Raw genomic sequence first — 22,394 nt, forward strand, 5'->3', positions numbered from 1 at the left:
TATTTGTTAACTGTCATGGGTACAGCCTCCAGGTTTCCAGGAGCAATATGTTTAATCGTGTATTCATATGTGTGAGTTCTTAGACAACACATGGATGAAAGAAAAGGCTCTTTTCTTTAAAGTTGTTGTAAACAGCACGTGAGGCAGGCCATGAGGTTCCAAGTCTCCATTACAGATCTGCATGCTGTGCTTCAGCCCCCTGCTGGCAGCCAAGTCTAATCAAACAGTAAGGCATTGCTAGTTGCATTGGAGCCATGATCACCATCATTGCACAATACCACTTAGAAATATTAAAGCTAAAATTATGATGAGAGGTTTTGTAACATTTTTCACTTCAGTTGGTTTGCCTAAAGAGATCCCATCAGACCAGGGAAGTAATTTTATATCGGGACTGTTTCAGCAGATAGTTTATAAACTGGGAGCTTAACAGATCACATCATCTGCATATCATCCAGAATTTCAAGGGGCCTTGGAAAGGTTTCATTCAACCCTCAAAACCTTGATGAAGACCTATTGTTGTGAGAATGAGAGGGACTGGGGTGAAGGTGTCCATTTGCTTTTGTTTGCACTAAAAGAGTCTGAACAAGAATCATTAGGCTTTTGTGCAAACTTTCAAACTGGGGATAAAGTGTTAATCCTTTTCCCAACAAATTCAAATCCTCTTAGGGCAAATTTTTCAGGCCTGTATGAGATAGAGTAAAAGGTGAATGAAATCAACTATATAGTTAAAACATCAGTTTGGAAACGTAAAATGCAGAGTTGCCATGCTACTGTGTTAAAATTTTATTTTGAGAACTTGACTTTTAGCAAGGAACAGCCTTGTTCGATGATGAAACAGAGGAGTTTAGGGATCATGAGACAGTAAAGGCTGACCTTTGTGAGGGACACCTCAAACAAAACATTGTCCCAGTTTGCGTGTCTAATTCCAGAGTTTTGCAGAATTTGGATGATAAATTGGCTCATCTTCAGCCCCAGGTAAAGGGGCAAATGAACCAGTTACTTTTAAAATTTAGGAACCTGTTTGCAGATGTGACTGAATGAACCCCGTGATGTTGATGTTGGAGATGCAAAATCTATCAAACAGCATCTATATCAAATGAATGTCGAAAAGTGTAAACTGGTAGATCAACAGATTGAATATATGTTAAAGGATTAGGCATTCTATCTCAGATTGGAGTTCACCTTGTGTCTTAGTGCCTAAATCAGATGGGTCGGTTAGATTTTGTACTGATTATAGAAAAACTAATGCGGTAATAAAAACAGATGCTTATCCTATCCCTAGGGTGGATGATTATGTGGTCAAGGTTGGAAAGGCTACATTTCTTTCAAAGATGGACTTATTAAAAGGTTACTGGTGTGTTCCCTCAACAGACAGAGGTAGGGAAGTTTCTGCATTTGTGAACTCGTCAGGGTTACACGAGTACAACGTTTTACCATCTGGAATGAAAAATGCTCCTGGAACATTCAGAGGAATGGTGAATTCTATGATTCAAGCTTTAGAGCAGACCAATACTTATACTGATGATTTGGTTATGTGGAATGGCAACTGGAAAGCACATATTTCTGAGTAAGAGAGATTGACAAACTTTCAAAAACAAACCTTGCTGTTAATTTGGCTAAAAGTAAATTTGGTCATGTTACTCTGACTTATCTTGGTTATGTTGTTGGTCAAGCCCTGATGAAAGTTTAACCCTTAATATTTTCTCCAAAAATTTTTTAAACCTCTAACCAAAAAAGTTTTACTTCAGAAGCATTCCCAAGTAGACTGAAAGAACAAACCAACTTCCTGATCATATTTAAGACATAAATCTGATAGTGCTAGTTCAATTTTTTTGAGGAATTAAATATAATTGATGTAGAAAATTATATTGAACCAATCTATATCTAACATTAAGAATTTTTGTCATATTTTCCTTACATAGTTGCATTCAATCATTTTCATCTATTCCTCTATTTAAATCAACCTCCCATCTCAATCTTGATTTATGAATTCCAAACTTGGGAGCAACTTTTTGAGGAGATTTATACATCTCTGAAATAAATTAATTTGTACCACCCTTACTTATCAATAATTCTCATTCATTCTGCCTAAGTAGCACCAAATTATAGCCTAATTTGGCAACCAAAAATACCCTAACCTGATAGTAACAAAAAAGGTACAATTTGGGACATTAACTTTTTCCTTTATTCATTGAAAAGTAATAAATTTACCATCATAAAAACAATACTCTATTTTCTTAATCCCCATTTGACTCCAAATCCTCAAAAAATGATTTTTCACAGCAAAAGGAAGAAGTCTATTTTGATACAAAGGCATTTTTTGAGAGATCATACATTTTCCACCTATTTCATAATTTATTTTATTCACTCAAATGTCTCAGATTAGGTGCACATCTAATTCCTGTTAACAATTTTGAATTCCATTAATAAATATGAAAATTATTATTGACGCAAAATCAACTAATCCCTTTCACAATAGATAACCTTTCCTTTAGAGAATGGGAGAGAAAAGGAATTAAAAGAATAGAAAATTGTTTTTTGGGAAATAATTTATTATCATTTGAATGAAGTACAAATATGGAATAACTCATGGTACAATGTTTGCATACCATCAACTGAAAACCTACTTAAAGGACAAATTGGGAAGCAGACTGAGATTACCAGAAGGAAGCAGTTTTGAATATGTGATTACAGACACAATGATAATTAAAAGATTTATAACAAATATGTACATCAAGTTGCAAGAGAAAGAAAATGATGAAATAAGCTATAAACCCAAACAAAAGTGGGAAAAAGATCTAAATGTAAAGATAAAAAATGAAAAATGGGAAAAGTTATGCTCTGGAACTATGAAAAATATAATAAACAAGAGGTTACGCATGATACAATATAATTGGTTATACAAGTTATTTATCATGCCCAAAAAGTTAAATAAATGTGATCCAACATTATCAGATAGATGTTTTCACTGAAAGAAGGAAATGGGAACAACAGTACATGCAATTTGGGCATGTAAGAAAGTGAAAATATTTTGGGAAGATCTAAATCACAAAAAGCAACATTCCAAAATATCCAGAGATCTTTCTTCTAAGTAATATAAGAAGTAAAGAATTAGGCCTCAAACTGGATGAAGCGCAAAAAGATTTATTATGATAGCCTTAGCTGTAGCAAAAAAATGTATAATGTCAACTTGGAAATCAGAAGAAAGCCTGAGAGTACAGCAGTGGTACATGGAAATTAATAATTGTATTCCATTGGAAAAAATAACATATAATTTAAAAAATAAAGTCACATTATTTGAACAAATTTGGGAACTTTACATGGAACACAACAGAGAGGGCCTACAGCGGACTTCCACCCCCTAAAATGATAGAATGAGAAGAAGATGAAATGAACTGAACCAGTGTGTAAAAGTAGTGACACAATTTTCTTGTTTATTTTCATTATATGATGACATTGTTTAATGGGTTTATTGTATTTTATATGTTGAACGTTTAATGGGTTTGGAGGGGGGTGGGAAGGAGGGAGGGAAGGGAGGGGGAAAAAGGGGAGTAAATGACTGAGCATATTCAAGAGGGAAATGTTTGCGTGTATTTTGATAAATATGGTTCATAGTGTGAAAAATAAAAAATTAAATAAAAAAATCCTGCATAGAATCTTCTCCTATTTTACTAGATTCTATTTTAACCAAGGCTAAGGATTTATTTAAATATCCCATTAATAAATTTCAATTAAGCTGCTCTATAATAATTCTTAAAATGAGGAAGTTGCAAATTTCCCAATTTCAATTTCCAAGTCAATTTTTTCCAAACAAACTCTCACCATCTTTCCTTTCCACAAAAAATTCCTTATAGTCAAATGTAAATCCTTAAAGAATTTTTTGAGGGATCCAGCAAAGAATTGACTGAAACAGATATTGGAAAAATAATCTGCCTTCAGGGTTTGAATCTGGCACTGTATGATTGGTTGCATCACTGTCTGGTATGGAGATACCAATGCACAGGACAGGAAGGTTACAGTGTGTTGTGAACTCAGCCAGCGCCATCATGAGAGATTATTACACAGAAATCCAGCGATGTTACCATAAGGAAGACCCGACATTAAGCCAGCTTTGACCATTTATGCAGAACTGAACAAAGCCAGCAAAATGCTGGGTCAGTGTGTCTTTTTACAAACCAAGCTGGCATTCCAGGAGCAAAAGAGGTGTGATGTGTAACTCAACAGCGTAGGCATCTAGTATCATGTATAATGTACCATATTTGATGGCATGTTAGACCCACTTTTCTTGCCCAAAATAAGCTCAAAGATATCCACCTGGTCTTCCATACGAAGTCAAAAATAGGATGATAATGGTGAGTAAAGTTGACAGTGATCATTGCCTCTGAGTGGCTCAGTAACATCACCATTATCAGTCCCTGCACTGGTTATTGGTGAGTTGAGAAAGTGTCAGCTTCGAGAGAGATGAGTCCGGACACAAGGGTTTGCAATCAAACATTTTATTAACACACAACAATTAATAGAAGAGTGTGGGAAAATCATAGTGGGAATAAAACACGTGCACAATTTAATAAAACGTGCATGATTTATAAAAGAGCATGGGAATACCTACTTCAAGTATTGATCTATAGAAGTGGTTCTCAACCTTTTCCTTTCCACTTACATACCACCTAAAGTAATCCTTATGTGCTCTGTGATTAGTAAGGGATTACCATAAATCTTCGTCCGCGAAGCCAAGCCAAAGAAAACTTAAGGTGGTATGTAAATGGGGGGAAAAAGTTGAGAACCATTGCTCTAGACCCAATTGTTACTGAAATATTTTGCTTGAAAAATGTTGTCATTGGCCCATTACTTTGGAGTTATGAAACCATTTACATAACGAGTAAATTAGGTACGATTAAAACAGTGGTTTTCAAACTTTTCTTTCCACTCACATACCACCTTAAGTAATCCTTTACTAATCACCACTACCTATTGTTGGGGGCTTGTGGTGGGCTGTTGGGGGAGGGGCATGGTGGTGGGCTTCAGACTTCAAACTGAGGACAAACCCAAAGACCAGCTTGCTCACAGCACAAGGTGACGAGAGACACTTGGGAACAGCTGAGAGCAGGACGGTGGGATCAGAGTGGGGGCTACTCTTTTATCACAATACCACTCCCTAACACGAATCTACTCTCCCTTAATATCTGAAGGTCTGTCAGTGACTGTCTTGAAATCATTCAGTAACTGAGCATTTATACCCTCCTGCTGTAGAGTTCCAGATTCAGTCGCGAGACATACTTTTTATCTTATTCATGAATGATCAAGCCTATTTTAAAAGACCAACAACATCCCCACATCTGTCATAAATTATGTACTTATGAATTAAATCATCTCTTTCTTCTCCCAGCAACACATCAGTGCTTCATTCATCTAACAAAATGATGAGTCCAGCAGAGGTTGGATCTCTATTTCACCACCAGCTCATTTCATCTCCAGCTCCAGCCATTTCATCAACAGCTCATTTCAGACTTCTGCATTTATGGGAGCATGCCTGGACATCCGAGATGAGCTAAACCCCCAAGTGTCTGCCAGTCAGGTATTCCCTAGTGATCTACTCACTGCCAGCCAGATCGATTCTGCCTTTAACCTTTGCTGTATAATTGCAGGCAGCCAGAAGAGAGCGGGATAGCAGTATTATTATTAACAACCTTTTCCCTGTTGTCCTACTTGCATGTTTTGTCCAAGTTTTAAATGCTTACCTGTAAATACACTAAAAAAAAACGGTAAACAAACACATCCTTACCAGGGTTGGTCCTGGATTGCCCTTTCACACAGACAGCATCCGGGGTTGACAGTGTGCCTGCTGCTGGAAAAAAGCCAGGACTTGAATGACCCCAACATTCCATGGAGGTGCTTTTTAGACAGCAGGCATAGCATAAAAGAGCTGCAAATATCCTTGAATGAAGTGGCTGTGTAAAAGTCTCTATGGGCACCAGCTTTCACTCCGTAAGGACAGCTACAAGACGCGGTATCTCAAGATAGCAACCTTTATCCTCAAGGGCCTTCACAACCCAGGGTGTGCCCTCTTCTCAGGAAGGAGGTACAGGAGCCTGAAGACAAGCGTCCAATGGTACAAAAACAGCTTCTATCCCTCTGGCATCAGATTTATGAATGGAAAATGAACCATAGACACTGTTTCACTTTACCCTCTTTTATACTAAATTATTTATTTTATTTTTAAAAATGTAATTCATAGCCATTTTTCACCTCTTATGCTGGCACAAAGTAATGAATTTTGTGATATGTTCATGACAATAAATTCTGATTCTGTCCATAAGGAGTTTGTACGCACTCAGCGTGAACTGCGTAGGTTTCCTCCGGGTGCTTCAGTTTCCTCCCACCCTCCAAAGATGTACTGGGTTAATAGGTCAATTGGTGTATTTGGGCAGCATGAGCTCATGGGCCAGAAGGGCCTGTTACAGTGCTGTACATCTAAATTTAAACATTTAAAACTTATTAAGCATCTTGGTTTCAGCTGTGCAGGATCTGTGGGAATACATCTACATTATTAAAGTGGTCAGAGATGAATAGCAATGATTCTAATGTCTCGCTGCTATCCTGGAGCTCTTCATTAATCAACAGTAAAATCCAGGAAGATGTTTCTTTCTTCTTTGCAGATTTCACTAGTAGCTCCAATTCCCTGGCGAAATTAAATGAGTCATGGGGGCTCTTAGTCAGCGTCATTCCAATGATCTGCTTCGTTAAATGTCCTGACTGGGGAAAGGAGAAGAGAGGGCGCAGCTGAACTAAGATCTTGGGAATGGACTAAGATCTTAGTTGTGACCCCAAATCACAACAGTTTCTGTAATCTCTGACACACTAGCCTGACTCCCTTTCAGATAACCATTCCTTCAGCACTCCACTCTGGGAATCAGACCTTCAAATACTTTTCCCTAATGATGGAATGGGAGAGCTCGTTAGCTGCAGTGCTGTATTCCTAATTGACCCTAGGCCCTTGACAACATCAATTAATATCTGCAAATGATTTCAATCACAGGTAATTGCCATTAGCTCATCCACTGAGCAACACAGTTCATCGAAGCCCTTCCCTTGTTAATTATTGGTACATCAAGCAGCTGCATATTCATGAACTAACAGCATATTATCAGGTGGATTCCTTGGAAATCTTACTTATAACATATAACCAGCAAGGAAGCAGGCCAATTTGGCCCTTGTAGTCCGCACCTCTAGTCCAACATTCCTGTACCCTGCCCATAAACCTCCATTCCCTTCTCATCCATATACCTATCCAATTTTTCCTTATAAAGAATTGACCCTGCCCCCACTACTTCTCCTGGAAACTCATTCCACACAGCCACCACTCTTTGAGTAAAGAACTTCCCCCTCATGTTACTTCTAAACTTTTGCCCCTTAACTCTTAACTCATGACCTCTTGTTTCTATTTCTCCTACTTTCAAGGTACAAAGCCTATCCACATCAACTCTATCAATCCATCTCATAATCTTAAATACCTCTATCAAATCCCCTCTCAATATTCTATGCTCCAAAGAATAAAGACCTAATCTGCTCAATCTTTCTTTGTAATCTAGATTCTGAAACCCAGGTGACATTTTTGTAAATCTTCCCTGCGCTCTCTCTACCTTGTTGATATCCTACAGTACTCTATAAATTTGGCCTCACCAATGCCTTGATCAGTCTCAACATCATTTCCCAACTCCTGTATTCTATGCTTTGATTTATAAAGGCCAGCATACTAAAAGTCTTCTTCACTACCCAATCCACATGAGATTCTACCAATGATGCACCGTTATTCCTAGATCTTTCTGCTCCACTGCATTCCTCAGTGCCCTCCCATTTACTATGAATGTCCTGTTTTGATCATTCCAACCAAAATGAAGCATTTCACACTTATCAGATTAAACTCCATCTGCCATCTTTCAGCCCACGCTTCTTAACAGTCAAATCCCTCTGCAATCTTAGGAAACTTTCTTCATTGTCCACATTTCCACCTATTTTAGTATCATCTGCATATTTACGTCTAAATCCCTCTGCAATCTTAGGAAACTTTCTTCATTATCTACATTTCCACCTATTTTAGTATCATCTGCATATTTACTAATCCAATTTACCAGCCCATCATTCAGATCATTAATGTATATGACAAACAGCAAAGGACCCCATACAGATCCCTGAGGTACTCTGCTTTTCACTGGCCTCCAGCCTGGCAAACAGTTATCTACTACGACTCTCTGGCATCTCCCTTCCAGCCACTGTTTAATCCATTTGACTATCTCAAAATTAATACTTAATGACTGAACCTTCCTAACTAACCTTCCATGCGGAACCTTATCGAAGGCTTTACTGAAGTCCTTATAGACAACATCCACTGCTTTCCCCTCATCAACATTCCTAGTCACCTCTTCAAAAAAAATTAGTCAAACATTAGCTTTCACGCACCAATCTGTGTTGAGTGTTCCTAATCAGACCCTGTCTCTCCATGTGCAACCCATTCTTTCTGCACAGGTCACATCTGTCCCAGAAATGGTCCAAGTGTTCCAGAACTTGAATGAATCCATGCCCCTTGCTCCACCACTTCAGCACCAAAGCCCAGGGGTGGAATATAAGATAGGTCATGAGTTGAGCAATAAGGTGGCTTATCTATGTAAAAACCCCTACAGAGAGAGAGCGATAGAGAGAGAGCGATAGAGAGAGAGCGAGAGAGAGAGAGAGAGAGAGAGAGAGAGAGAGAAATAGAGATCAGTTCTACAGTGTTACAGTCAGCAACAGCAGCTGGGACTGGAAAAGGACAAGCTGGCAAGCTTGTGGAAAACCCCATTTGGAAGATGGGTTGTGAGTTCTTGATTCAGCCTTGTCAAAGCCCTTGTGGTTCATGCAAGAGGAGAGGACTGGCTGTCTAATTTTTCACTTGGAATAAGTGAATCAAAAAGGAACTCTGTGGTGACCTAAAAGAAAGAGGTTATCATCTGGAGAACCCTGAGTGGGCAAGTTTCTTTGGCAAGACACTGAAGTGGCTGATGGAAGTAAATCATTTGTGGATGTCCTGGAACAACAAATCTCTCTCTGAAAACTGACAAGAACCTTCCTGAGCAGTAACCATTTACCTTTCAAACACCAAAGCATGGTGAACTTTATAAATGTTACATTCTGTGCAAAGTATAAGAATGCATAGTATAACCAGTGAACTTGGAGGAATGAGAAGTGACATTGGACTATGAACCAAATAACTTTTCTGAACTTACACATTACATACACATGCACTTAGAATTAGAAGGGGATTAAGTTAGGTTCAGAAAGTCAATAGTGATAAGTTAAAGTTTGATTCTATTTTCATGTTTAAAGATAATTAAAAGGAACTTTTGTTTAAGAATTCCACAGATTCACTGCTCTCTGGGAACAAAAAGTTTTTCCTCATTTCCATCTTAAATCTAATCCCATGAATCTTGAGGCTGTGTCCCCTAGTTTTGATTTCACCATCCAGTGAAAACAATTTTCCTGCCTCTATCTTGTCTATCCTTTTCATAATTTTATATGTTTTTATAAGATCTCCTCTCATTCTTCTAAATTCGAGTGAGTATAATCCAAGGTGATTTAGTTTCTCCTCATAGGTCAATCCCCTCATCTCCAGGATCAACCTGGTGAACCTCCTCTGGACTGCCTCCAAGGCCAGTATATTCTTCCTCAAGTATGGAGGTCAGAACTTCACACAATTCTCCAGGTTCAGCCTCACCTTATATAGTTGCAGCATATCCTCTCTGCTCTTGAATTCAATTCATCTAGCAATGAAGGACAACATTCCATTTGCCTTCTTAATAACCTGTTGTATCTGCAACCCAACTTTTTGCGATTCATGCACAAGCACTCCCAAGTCTTTCTGGTCTACAGCATGCTGCAGTTTTCACCATTTAAATAATAATCTGCTCTTCTGCTTTTTCTACCAAAGTGCTTGACCTCACATTTACTAATGTTGTACTCCATCTATCAGACCTTTGCTGACTCACCCAACTTATCTATATCCTTCTGCAGCCTCTCCACATCCTTTGTACAATTTGCTTTTCCACTCAATTTATTATCATCCGCAAACTTAGCTACACTACACTCTGTCCCCTCTTCCAAATCATCACTGTAAATGGTGAACAGCTGTGGGCCCAGCACCGCCCCCTGCGATACCCCACTTACCACTGTCTGGGGCCAATCAAGAAAATACCTATTTATCCCGACTCTCTGCCTTCTGTCAGTTAACCAATCCTCAATCTAGGCCAATATACTTCCCCCGACTCCATTCATCTGTATCTTACTGATAAGTCTCTTGTGCAGTACTTTATCAAATGCCTTCTGGAATTCCAAATATACAACATCAACCTGTTCCCTTCTATCTACTGCACCCATTATATCCTCAAAGAACTCCAGCAAGTTTGTCAAACAAGACCTACCCTTTCGGAATCTATCTGCGTCTGCCTGATGGAACCCTTCGTTCTAAATGTCTCGCTATTTCATCCTTTATGACAGCTTCAGGCATTTTTCCAACTACAGACCTTAAGCTATCTAGCCGGTAGTTACCCATCTTCTTCCTACATCCCTTCTTAAAAAGTGCTGTCTTCCAATCTGCCAGGATCTTCCCAGAATCCAGAGAATTTCGGTAAATGATTACCAATGAATCGATTATAACTTCTGCCATTTCCTTCAGTACCCTGGGATGCATCCCACCAGGAGCAGGGGATTTGTCTGAGTTCTTCCATGCATTTAAACTCTTCCCTTGTGGGGTAAAGTTTGTCAGGGGCCAGACATCAGGCTTGAGAATGCACTGACGGGTTTGTGGTTGCTATGTGGTGCTGTAACCTGTGCTTGGGCATGGCAATGGTGAAATGGGTGCACAGGATGGAGGGATAACTGGGAAGGAGGCGGCTGTACTGGCTGCATGACATCTCCACAGAGGCAAGCTGGGTGACTGGTTTGTGGGACATGACAAAGAGTACTGGCTGGAAGGAAGGTCTCTGAGTGGACCAATTGTTTGCCCTGGAAATCTACCAGTAGACTGTGTGCCACAGGAAATCTACTCCCAGAAGAGGCTTGTCCATGGATACCAATGTGAACTGCAGAATCATATAGGGTTGTGCTTCTTGCCAAAAGTTTTAATGGCAGTGTTCCTGTCTGCATGCAGGACGGGGCTGTGAGGTCTCGTGCATGTCTTGAGTGACGTAGCAGCAATGATGCTTACCTCTGCACTTGTGTCAATGTGGCCCGAGATCCTGTCCCAGATGTGGATAGACTGTTGGCTTGGCCAGCCGCTTTGTCCACTAACGGTGACAGGCTCTGTTGTTCCCCAGAAATGAGTACGGCTGGCGGTACCTGCGTGCTCCTGCTCCCCACCGTTGATGGTAGAAGCTCCATTTTGGGTCAGGCTTTTCAGTTTGTGGGCGGGGAGGTTCCTGCTCACGTGTTGGACTGGCCATGGGTGTTGGCTTGGGCAGCAGCCTTTTAACATGGTTGACTGTGGCTGCAGGCTCACATTTGGAGCAGTAAAAGACGTCTGCCCATGCCGTGACCTTGCGTGCATCGCTGAAATCCATGTTGGACAGTAGCAGCCAAATATGAGGAACGCCTGCTCGAATATAAGACAGGGCTTGTGTCCTTCTTCCAAGGTGAGCATCTCATCCATGAGGGCGGATGGTGTCCTGTCCCCTAGGTCATCTAAGTGAAGGAGGTTGCTGACCCGTTTGTGCCTGTTATAGCCTGTAAGTGTTAATGAGGAGGTTCTTTAGACCCATGTATTTACCTTCCTCTGGTGGCATCTGGATGAAGTCATTGACTCATGAAGCACCTTCATATAAGCCTAATTTTCTCCTCTGCCTCTAGTTCTAATACCCTCAGTTCCATTTCCAATCTCTTTTGAATCTCGGCTGCATCCAATTCTAATCTCTTTAATTCCAAATGTATTTTCTCAAAATTTTTAATCTTTGGAAACTGTTCTAACACTTCTTCTCTGACCTTCCTGTTTCTATGTTGTATTTTGCCATTTCCCCCCCCCCCCCCCCCCCACCATTCTCCATCTTTTTCATTTGTGGTTCTACTGAAACAATTGTCAATTTGGCAATGGTCACCAATTCGTGCTTTTTAGCCTTTTTCAAATTCTCAGGAGAGGGTAATGCTAAAAACCCCTCTATATCCATGGCTGTATATTTGTTGGTGCTGATTTCACACACACACTAGCTTTTAATTATTTTTTACCATGGAACATCCTAGACCAGACTGGAATTTCCTCAACACCAAGATCCAGGTTGATTCAGATTCACACGACTGATCACAAATCAATTGACCTCTAAGCTCACAAATTTGTTTGGACGAACCCCAACCTTGTTATGCCTCAAACCAGCAGCAATTCAAAAGGGTTAAAATTTAACTCTAAATTTATTAATGACTATTAACAATATAATGTCTTAACCCAATTCACCCCACTATAAGTATCCTACAACAAATATACAGACATCATATCTTCATAAACAGTGTGTATGTAAAAAATAACCCAGACAGTCTGTACCTAATATTCAAAAAGAGAAAATCCCCCAAAAACCCCAGGTCAGTCTGAAAACACAGTCCACAGAATTCAATCCCAAAGCTTAATGTCCAAATTCAGTTCTTCCAACTGAATAACAAAAGGACGTCATAATGAACATTTAAGAGAGAAATGACTGATGTTTTGTTGCCGTAAGCATGCAATTTCTTTGCAACTCCATAATTTTCAAAACTATTAGGAATCAGCACAGTTGAAATTTATTAATAGGATGTTTGAAGTGGAGAAACCTTTGATATGGGCTAATATTGAATTATCTTAGATTGGTGAGAAGAAGATGGATCAGTTTATTTATAAATGGAATCATCAATTATTGAGAAACTAATTTACCTGTGTTGAAACACTTAATCGATTTATGGTATTCAAAAATGAAGCTATGGGTACTCAAGGTAAAATTTCAGATAAAACCCCTTTGTATCAAAATAAGCTTTTTCTTTTCACACTTAATAATCAAATTTTGAAGTTGTGGGATTAAAGGGCATTAAATTGGAAGAATATAAGCCCATCTGAATTGTGCTGCCATATCCACCCCATTCCAGTTGCACTGATGTCTCTCCTTTAGCACCGCCCACCTAAGTCGCACTGCCATCTCTCTCCCCCGCCCGCCCAAGTCACGCCGCCATCTCTCTCCCCGCCTGCCCGAGTTGCGCCGCCGTCTCTCTCCCCCGCCTGCCTGAGTCATGCTGCCATCTCTCTCCTCCCCTTGCCCGCCCGAGTCGCGCTGTCATCTCTCTCTCCCCTCGCCCACCTGAGTCGAGTTGCCGTCTCTCTCTCCCACCTGCCTGAGTTGCACTGCCATCTCTCTCCCCCTCCTTGCCCACCCAAGTCAAGCTGCCGTCTCTCTCCCCCACCTGCCCGAGTTGCACTGTCACCTCTCTCCCCCTCCTTGCCCGCCTGAGTTGCACAGTTGTCTCTCTCCCCCCACCCACCCAAGTCACACTGCCGTCTCTCTCCCCCTTGCCCACCCGAGTTGAGCTGCAGTATCTATCCTGCCCACCCGAGTCGCACTGCCGTCTTTCTCCCCCCCTCGCCCACCTGAGCCACGCTGCCGTCTCCTCCCCACCCAACCTAGACATGCTGCTTTTTCAGCAGTAAAAAAATTATGGTTTTTGGAGCTTTCTGGATTTTAGATGTCCGGATAAAAGATTGTGTACCTGTATCTTCCAATACTCTTTTTTTCTTATTATAAAATTAAAGCCTTATTGTTGGATAATTTTGGGTGTACTTTACAGTTACCTAGATGGTGGTCTAAATTTGAAATTTTACTGACTGAAGGTGGCAAGAAAGGATTCATATCTGAGATGAATGCTTTATTATGGAATAAAATGCTAAAGCCGGATGTTTATAAATCTCGATTAAAATTGGAAAAAGATTTGGCTGTATCTATTTCTCAAGATGATTGGGTGAATCTAAATGAGATTAGTATGACAAAAATTGTATATGTAAGGTATAGAGATTGGTTCATTATAATTTTCTTCATCAATTATATTTAACTCCAGAGAAATTATGCAAATATAAGTTTATTTCCTTGGATTTATGTTTTTGATGTCATATGAAAGATGGCTCCTTCTTACATTCTACTTGGCTATGTGAGACCGTGAAATCTTACCTATTTTTAAATTAAAAGTTCCACTTGATCCTTTATTATTTTTGTTGGGTTATATTAAGAAATTGAGTTTGGAGTTGAAATTAAATAAATTTCAAATTGCTCTTTTGAGATTGGCATTAGCTGTGGCTAGAAAATGTTTGGCAATTACTTGGAAAAATTAGATAATTTGAGTATTCAGAGATGGCATTTGGAAATGAGATCTTGCATTCCATTGGAAAAGATAACATCCAATTTATGTAATAATAATTTTTTTAAAACTTGGAGCCTGTATTTGGATTATATGGGGTTGAATTATTAATCTCCTTTCCGCACATTAGTGATGTGGTTCCGAATCATGGGAACTAATTGATGAGTTTTATGTTATGTGATCTCCTCTTTCTTTCTTTCCTTTTTCTTTTTTAGGGGTAGTTTAGAGGGGAGAGGGGAGGGAAGGGTGGGTTAAGGTAGGGGGTGGGGGGTTGTAGGGGGCATTATTTACATAAAATATATCATGTACGTATTCTGTTTTTTCTCAAGCTATATTTTTTCATCGTATGGTTTATCATGACTAATAAATAAGATTTAAAAAAAAAAGGACTCCTTAGACGGCTTCTCTCAGTTTTCAAATTGTGGTTTTTAACCCTTCATTATCTTGTGAGGCATGTGCCTTTCACACAGCTCACCTGGTTGGTCTCTGCTGATCCAAATGTCTCTCCAACTGGGGCTCCAACTGTCATTCTGAATGTTCCTCTCTTTCTCTGTCTGCACAGCTTGACTCAATTGCACCACAAGTCGCACAGAGTTCCCAGCAGAATTCCATCCTTTATGATGACAGTCCTCAGTCCAAAAGGTCAGTCTATGGTCCATAACAATCTGCTGACATTAAGAGATAGAACCATAGGATGTTACAGCAGGGAAAACAGGCCTTTTGGCCCTTCTAGTCTGTGCTGCACTATTATTCTGCCTAGTCTCACTGACCTACACCCAATCCATAATCCTCCATACCCCTCCCATCCATGTACCTGTCCAAATTTTTCTTTAACATTAAAAATGAGTCCTCATTCACCACTTCAGCTCGTTCCACACTCCCATCACTCTCTGTGTGAAGAAATTCCCCCTAAACTTTTCCCCTTTCACCTTGACCCAATTCCCCTTATTTGTATCTCACCTGAACTCAATGGAAAATGCCTTCTTGCATTTACTCTGCTAATACCTTTCATAATTTTGTAAACCTCTATCAAACTTCCCCTTATTCTTCTATGCTCCAAGGAATAAAGTCCTGATGTATTTAACCTTTCCCCTAACTCAGTTCCTGAAATCCCATCAACATCCTTGTAAATCTTTCTATCTTATTGATATCTTTCTATCTTATTCATATCTTTCCCATAGTTTGATGACCAAAACTTCACACAATACTCCAAATTTCGCCTCGACAATGTCTTATACAACTTCACCATAACATTCCAACTCCTGTACTCAATACTTAGATTTATTAAGGCCAATATGCCAAAAAATCTCTTTACAACCCATTCCACCTGTGATGTCACTTTCAGGGAATTGTGTTTCTGTATTCCCAGACCTGTCTTTCCTATTGCACTCCTCAGTGCTCTACCATTTACCATGTATGTCCTTTCTTGGTTTGTCCTTCCAAAATGCAACATTTCACACTTGTCTGCATTAAATTCCATCTGTCATTTTTCAGCCCATTTTTCCACTTGGTCAAGATTCCTCTCCAAGCTTTGGAAACCTTCCTCATTGTTTACAACACCTCCAAACTATTTGTAGATAACACTAATCCATCTGATTCAAATTACCACATTTATCATCCAGATCATTGATATAGGTGACAAACAACAATAGTCCCATCACTGATCCCTGGGGCACACCACTAGTCACAGGCCTCCAGACTGAGAAGCAATCATTCACCACTACTCTCTGGCTTTTCCAATATAGCTAATGTCGAATCCAGTTTACTACTTCACCATAAATATCAAGTGTCAGAACCTTTCTGACTAATCTCCCATGTGTGACCTTGTCAAAGGCCTTACTAAAGTTGATGAAGACAACATCTATGGCATTTCTTTCATCAACTTTCCTGGTAACTTCCTTGAAAATCTCTATAAGATTAGTTAAACACAGCCTACCACTGACCTATAATTTATTGGGTTAGTTTTGGAAGCTTTTTTTTAAACAATGCATCAACATGAGCTACCCTCCAATCCTTTGGCACCACACCTGTGGCTAAGGACATTTTAAAAATTTCTGCCAGAGCCTCTGTACTTTCTACACTACCCTCTCTTGAGGTCCAAGGGAATATCTTGTCAGGCCCTAGGGATTTATCCACCCTTATTTGGCCAGACAGATGCAGGCACCTCCCAATCTTTCAGTATGTAACTCTTGATTCACACCAGGCTGCCGACTGCTGGAGACTAGCTATTTAGAACCAGATCTCGGAACCAAAATTCGATAATGTGCTCAGGGGAGGAGTGCTCCTGAAGGGTCCTGAGTGCTGGTGGTTTGGTTATGGATTTGGCTTGCCCCGTGGTTTGAACCGAACTGGAGTCTTATCAGGCTGCAAAGGCTGTGGGAGGGCTGGAGATGGATCTACGCACACTCGATTACTCTGAGAGACTTTCATTTGCTTCTCTTTCTCTGGCAATGCTCATGCTAATGGATAATAATATTTATCCTTATGGCATACTAAATTAAAATTTGTGAAATATTACATTTCTGTTTTATTACATGACAATAAATAATATCTGAATTTGTTTTATCCAATGTATGCCTCAGAGGTAGGTTAAACTATGTCCCTGATCATTTTCTGCACCCATCTTTTACCATGCTTTATCACTCTAAAACAGGAACTTAGCGTAAGTTGGGAATGATGCACTCTTGAACAGTAGACATGGATGGGCCGTTAAACTTATGCAGGAGTAGCATTAATGCTCCAGTAAAAGGAACATGTATCCAATATCAATGATACACTGTGGGCCCACTGAAGTCTCTGCACAGGTCCAGTGGCCTCCAGGAAAAGTTTCTTAAATTCACAGGGGACTTGAATTAGATAGAATGTCAAGAGTTTATGGGGAGAAGGCAAGGGAGTGGGGCTGATTGGGAGAATGGATGAGCTCGTACTGGAATGGAGGTGCAGACTTGATGGACTGAATGGCCTATTTCTGCTCCTGTATCTTCTGGTCTTATGGATTTACTGAACCACATTATGCGCCCAATAGGGGCAATTAGTACTCATTTTTTCACGTTAAATTCTGCAACGCTGAATTTATCCAATGTACTTCCCATGCTGGGGAAGTAGACTCATTCAAGTTGCATCTGGTGGGCTATACATTTATGTGGTACTGTGCTGTAGAACTTTTAGGGTTCTAACTAATGGGTCTGGGAATTGTTGTGACATGTTTTTAAACACTCTGGAATTTAAATTTTGTGGCAGATATTCCTAAAAGGCATTGCATCAATGTAGGCACTTTCTCTGTGTGTTACCTGTGTGGGTCATGTCTGGATGTTTTGGATAAGATCAGAAAATAACTTGCAATCTTTGCTCAAAATAACTTAACGTGCTGCAGAATGAAATTTGATGTTGCTCACTTGCTCTTGCAATCCTTTTAACAATGCACCTGTTAAATTTATGTGAATAATTCAAATAAGCTGATGGGTAGATGCCAACACTTTGACTGAGTTTGGAGATTTGTGAAAAAGAAATTGAATAAAATGGGCTAGATAATGAAGATTGACAAGATGGAATCGAGAGGAAGAAGCTAACTCTCTCTTTGATTTATCCTTTGGTAATTTATTCCTCTCCTGGTTTTGTACACCTCAGACTGACAGAGGGAGATGGAGAGAGAAAGGGGGGTGGTGGGGGGGGGTGGGGGTTTGGGGGCAGGTTCCTTATAACTGTTCAAAGAATGCAATCAAATTTATTGCAATCAAAATGCAATTAAAAAAATCTGTGGATTCCAGATTCACATTCAGTGTCAAGCAACTTGGTTGTTTCCTGATAGCAAAAACACACAAATGCTGGAGAAAGTCAGCACATCTCGCATCGGTCCCTTTGTTTACGAGATGCTTAGGAATTTCTTCAGCCAGAGGGCAGTGAGTCTGTTGCCACAGGCAGTTGTGGAGGCTAGGTCATTGGGTGTATTTAAGGCAGAGATTGATGGTTCTTCAATAGCCAGGGCATCAAAGGTTATGTGGAGAAGGCCACACAGTGGGGCTGAGTGGGGAAAATGGATCAGCTCATGATTAAATGGCCGGGCAGATATGATGTGCTGAATGGCCTATTTCTGGTCTTGTGTCTGATAGTTTTATGGTCTTAAGGTGTTTTTCCATTTGGTTTAAAAATTTTTTGAGTGAATCCTGAGGTTGTGCAAGATTCTATATAAAGCCAGAGCAGCATTCCTTTTAATGTAGTAATTAATTTGGAGAACATTAGTAGTTTCCTGTGAGATTGCACACAGGGTGAATTGATATTCCATTATTTAAATTGGGGAAGTAGACTCATTCAAGTTGCATCTGGTGGGCTATACAAAGGATGACATAACTGTTATGGTTTTTTTGTATCCCGGGGAATGTCCAGAGAGGCATGGAACAATTGCAGCTGGAAGGATTGCTTTGCAATCCAAGTTGATAATTTTTTCCCCAATTAGTCCGATATGGGTTTGAGTGGTTGAAATGAGATCAGCAGATCCAGGGTGGTCATGGAGTGGTGGAGGAAATGGACTGGGAAAACTGAACTCAGAAAACAACCAGATGGAGTGAAACAGGAAAGTCTGCTGAACGTCAGTTATAGATCTTTACTTCCTATAGATGCTACAAGACATGCTGAATTCCTCCAGCATTTGTATGTTTTTACTATCAGGAATCAATCAAGTTGCTTGACACTGACTGTGAATCTGGAATCAACAGATTTTTATTGAAATTTGAATACATTATTTAAACGATTACAAGGAATATTATTCAGATCCTTCTCTCTCTCTCTCAGATTGAGGTTTAGATGTACAAAATTACAAGAGGAATAGTTTGGGTGAACACAGAATCTTTTTTCCCAGAGAAGGAGAATTGATAACCAGAGGATATAGGTTAAAGGTGAGGCTTCAGAGAAAGTTCACAAGGTTGACTCCTGGAATGAAAGGGTTACCATACGAGGAGTGTTTGACAGCTCTTGGTCTGTACTCGTTGAAATGTTGAAAGGCATGGACAGAGTAGATATAGAAAGGTTGTTTCCCATGGTGGGAGAGTCTAGGACAAGAGGGCACAACCTCAGGATTAAAGGGTGTCCACTTAGAACAGAAATGTAGAGGAATATCCTTCACCAGATGGAGTCTGTGAATCTGTGGAATTTGTTGCCACATGTGGTTGCGCAGGCCATTTTATTAGGTATATTTAAGGCAGAGATTTTCTTGCTGTTTTTGTTATCAGTGGATATGGACCAGAGCTGTTTTAAACTATTTGACAGATCCTCAGGAAAGGCCGCTCAGTTGTTTTTTTTTAAAAAAAATAGTAGATTAGTTGGGTTTTTAAAAAATATATAATATGATAATTATTTCTTTATCTCTGTTTTCTTTGTTAGGAGAATTATTTCTAATATGTCACATTTTCACTCTTTGGAATTTATATATGATACTTAAAATATGTAGATGTGGATATACCATTTTAAATGTGTTATTTCTATTCTCCTTATAACCATATAACCACTTACAGCACAGAACAGGCCAGTTCGGCCCTACTAGTCCATGCCGTAACAAATCCCCACCCTCCTAGTCCCACTGACCAGCACCCGGTCCATACCCCTCCAGTCCTCTCCTATCCATGTAACTATCTAGTCTTTCCTTAAATGTAACCAATGATCCTGCCTCAACCACATCTGTCGGAAGCTCATTCCACATCCCCACCACCCTCTGCGTAAAGAAATTTCCCCTCATGTTCCCCTTATAATTTTCCGCCTTCAATCTTAAACCATGCCCTCTAGTTTGAATCTCCCCCACTCTTAATTGAAAAAGCCTATCCATGTTTACTCTGTCTGTCCCTTTTAAAATCTTAAACACCTCTATCAAGTCCAATACATATGCAGTACAAGTATGTTATAAAATTTTAATAAAACGATTGAAAAAAGAAAGAAAGGCAGAGATGGATAGGCTCTTGATTAGTCAGATCATCAAAATTTATGGGGAGAAGGGGGGTTTGAGAGGGAAAATGGATCAGCTCATGATTAAATGGCAGGGCAGACATGATGGGCTGAATAGCTTATTTCTTCTCCTATGGTCTTATACATATTCTGTCAAAAAAAAACAATGCAATACATTAAATTATCCTAGCACAAAAGAGATACTAAATATAAAAGATAGATGGATCATAAATATTCACAGTTACAGTCAGTGGAAGAAACAAAAGTGGTGGTTCAGTTATTCCGACTGCTCTTTTAGTGTTACTAAAGTAGTTTAACACTAGGGTAGTATGGGGAGGTTCTAGAGCCTGATAACTGTTGGAACAAAACTGTTCCTGACCCTAGAGGTGCTACTATATGTTCAGTCTCTGGATAATTGCCAGTGTTCTATGTTAATTCAAAATAAATGTATATCACTGAATTATTTAATTTATGTCAAATTGCATTATTAAAGTTTACTAGCAGAGTTGTAGCTAATTTCTTGGGGAAATTTTTTTCCTAATATTGTCTTGCTTCATTCTGAGTGCAGGTTATGGCCACATCTATTTTATAGTTACAATTATTTTCTGCTTCATTACCTTTATTTCCTCAAAACCATGTTTCGGGATCTAAACACAATCTGCGGGAGGGTCGAGCAGCATCAGTAGGAGAAAAAGACTGGTCAATGTTTCGAGTGGAAACCTGTTATTGAATGTAGATGAAGGGCTGCAGCTCAAAACATGGCCGTTCTCTTCACTTTCTCCAGCAGATAGTGTTAATTTTAGATTCCAGTGTCGGAAGTCTCCTGCATGCCTCCGGGTTTTGGAAAGCCTAATAGGGTGACTCAGAATTTTTAGTTCAAATCGCATTTGTGACAAGGACATACTTCGTCTGGAAATCCACATTCAGGACTTCCGTGGATCGTTCCCAAGTCAGCAGAAAAGTTTGGCAAACTTGTTCAGTCTGAACGATTTGTATGAATGTGGGCCCAATGATGTCAGACAATTGGCCAGACATTCCAAGCCAAACTTATGGAAAGCATAAGACTGACCCATAAGAGAAAAAAAATCATTCAGTCTTTTTTTAAAGATTTGAGTTTCTGCATTTTTGTTTTCATTTCTAGAGTTATGATAACACTGGACAACAATTTCTTTCAAATGGTTTTGTTCCTGCAACAAAATTAAGGATTATGATAAGCACACTGATAATTTCAGATTTGGTGTTTCTTGTAGGAAGTTGGAGAAACATTAAATTAATTTTATTGAATTTAGCATGTTTAATTGTATAATGACACTGGCACGTTCCATTAGTTCAACCACCTAAAAATGTTTTACTGCTGAATTTCATTTGCAGTCAGGAGATGCAGGAGTATTAGAACCAGCATCACCAACGCTGAGGAACAGCTTCTTCCCATGAGGAGTGAGAAGGCTGAACAACCAAAGGAACTGCTCACATTAACTATCTGGTACTCTTATATTCATGAAACCACATTTATTTATTTATTTGTATCGATGGGATACTTGTACTGCATATGTATTGTTCGTCTGTATGTGGGTTATGTCTGGTTGTGGATCTGCCTGTTTTGCACCGATCATCTATCGGAGAACACTCTTTCGTCGGGTTGTATTTATGTAATTAGATGATAATGAACTTGACTTGAATTGACTTGATCCTCCTCTATCTCTTCCCTGACGGGAGCAGCTGAAAGATGCTGTGTGCACAGTGGAAGGGGTCCTCAATGATTTTGCATCAAGTGTGAATGCAGAAAATTAATTTTCAATGACACGTGGAACTTCATGGTTTCGCATGCTGGAAGTAGACAAACTATGACAGGAAATCACAAAAATAGATTGCATCTAAAAACATTACATGATAAGAAAATTTTTAAAGTGATTTTTGTGATCAGCAGCCCAAAATCCATAAAATAAAACTCAGAAGTGTTCAGGAAGCAAAGTCTTCATTGCCCAGTGTTAACACTGGCCAGACCCATCCCTTGAGTGGGAGATACTGTCCCTCTAGAGATGGATGTACTCATGGTTCCTGTCGGGGTTCCAGGATTA

The 22,394-nt window shown here is 39.6% G+C and overlaps 1 protein-coding gene across 1 annotated transcript; it reads right to left on the bottom strand.

Moving 5' to 3' along the window:
• Positions 1-5,782: 5,782 nt before the first annotated feature.
• On the bottom strand, positions 5,783-17,396 carry LOC138745438 (uncharacterized). The gene is made up of 5 exons (XM_069902840.1): positions 17,313-17,396; positions 16,152-16,283; positions 14,861-15,050; positions 11,237-11,751; positions 5,783-5,845 (listed from the first exon to the last, which is right to left on the bottom strand). Exons 1-5 carry the CDS (start codon positions 17,394-17,396, stop codon positions 5,807-5,809), a joined length of 960 nt encoding a protein of 319 aa, XP_069758941.1. The 3' UTR covers positions 5,783-5,806.
• Between the last annotated feature and the right edge of the window lie 4,998 nt (positions 17,397-22,394).

This window comes from Narcine bancroftii, chromosome 1, assembly GCF_036971445.1.
Source record: "Narcine bancroftii isolate sNarBan1 chromosome 1, sNarBan1.hap1, whole genome shotgun sequence".
Taxonomy (NCBI): Eukaryota; Metazoa; Chordata; class Chondrichthyes; order Torpediniformes; family Narcinidae; genus Narcine; species Narcine bancroftii.

Coding starts and splice junctions, on each gene's coding strand:
- LOC138745438 (XM_069902840.1), bottom strand. CDS start 17,396: ATGTGGTTCAGTAAATCCATAAGACCAGAAGATACAGGAGCAGAAATA. Junction 15,051..16,151: donor TTGATATTTATGGTGAAGTA/GTAAACTGGATT, acceptor TAATGTCAGCAG/ATTGTTATGGACCATAGACT. Junction 11,752..14,860: donor GATCAGCAGAGACCAACCAG/GTGAGCTGTGTG, acceptor TAACACTTACAG/GCTATAACAGGCACAAACGG.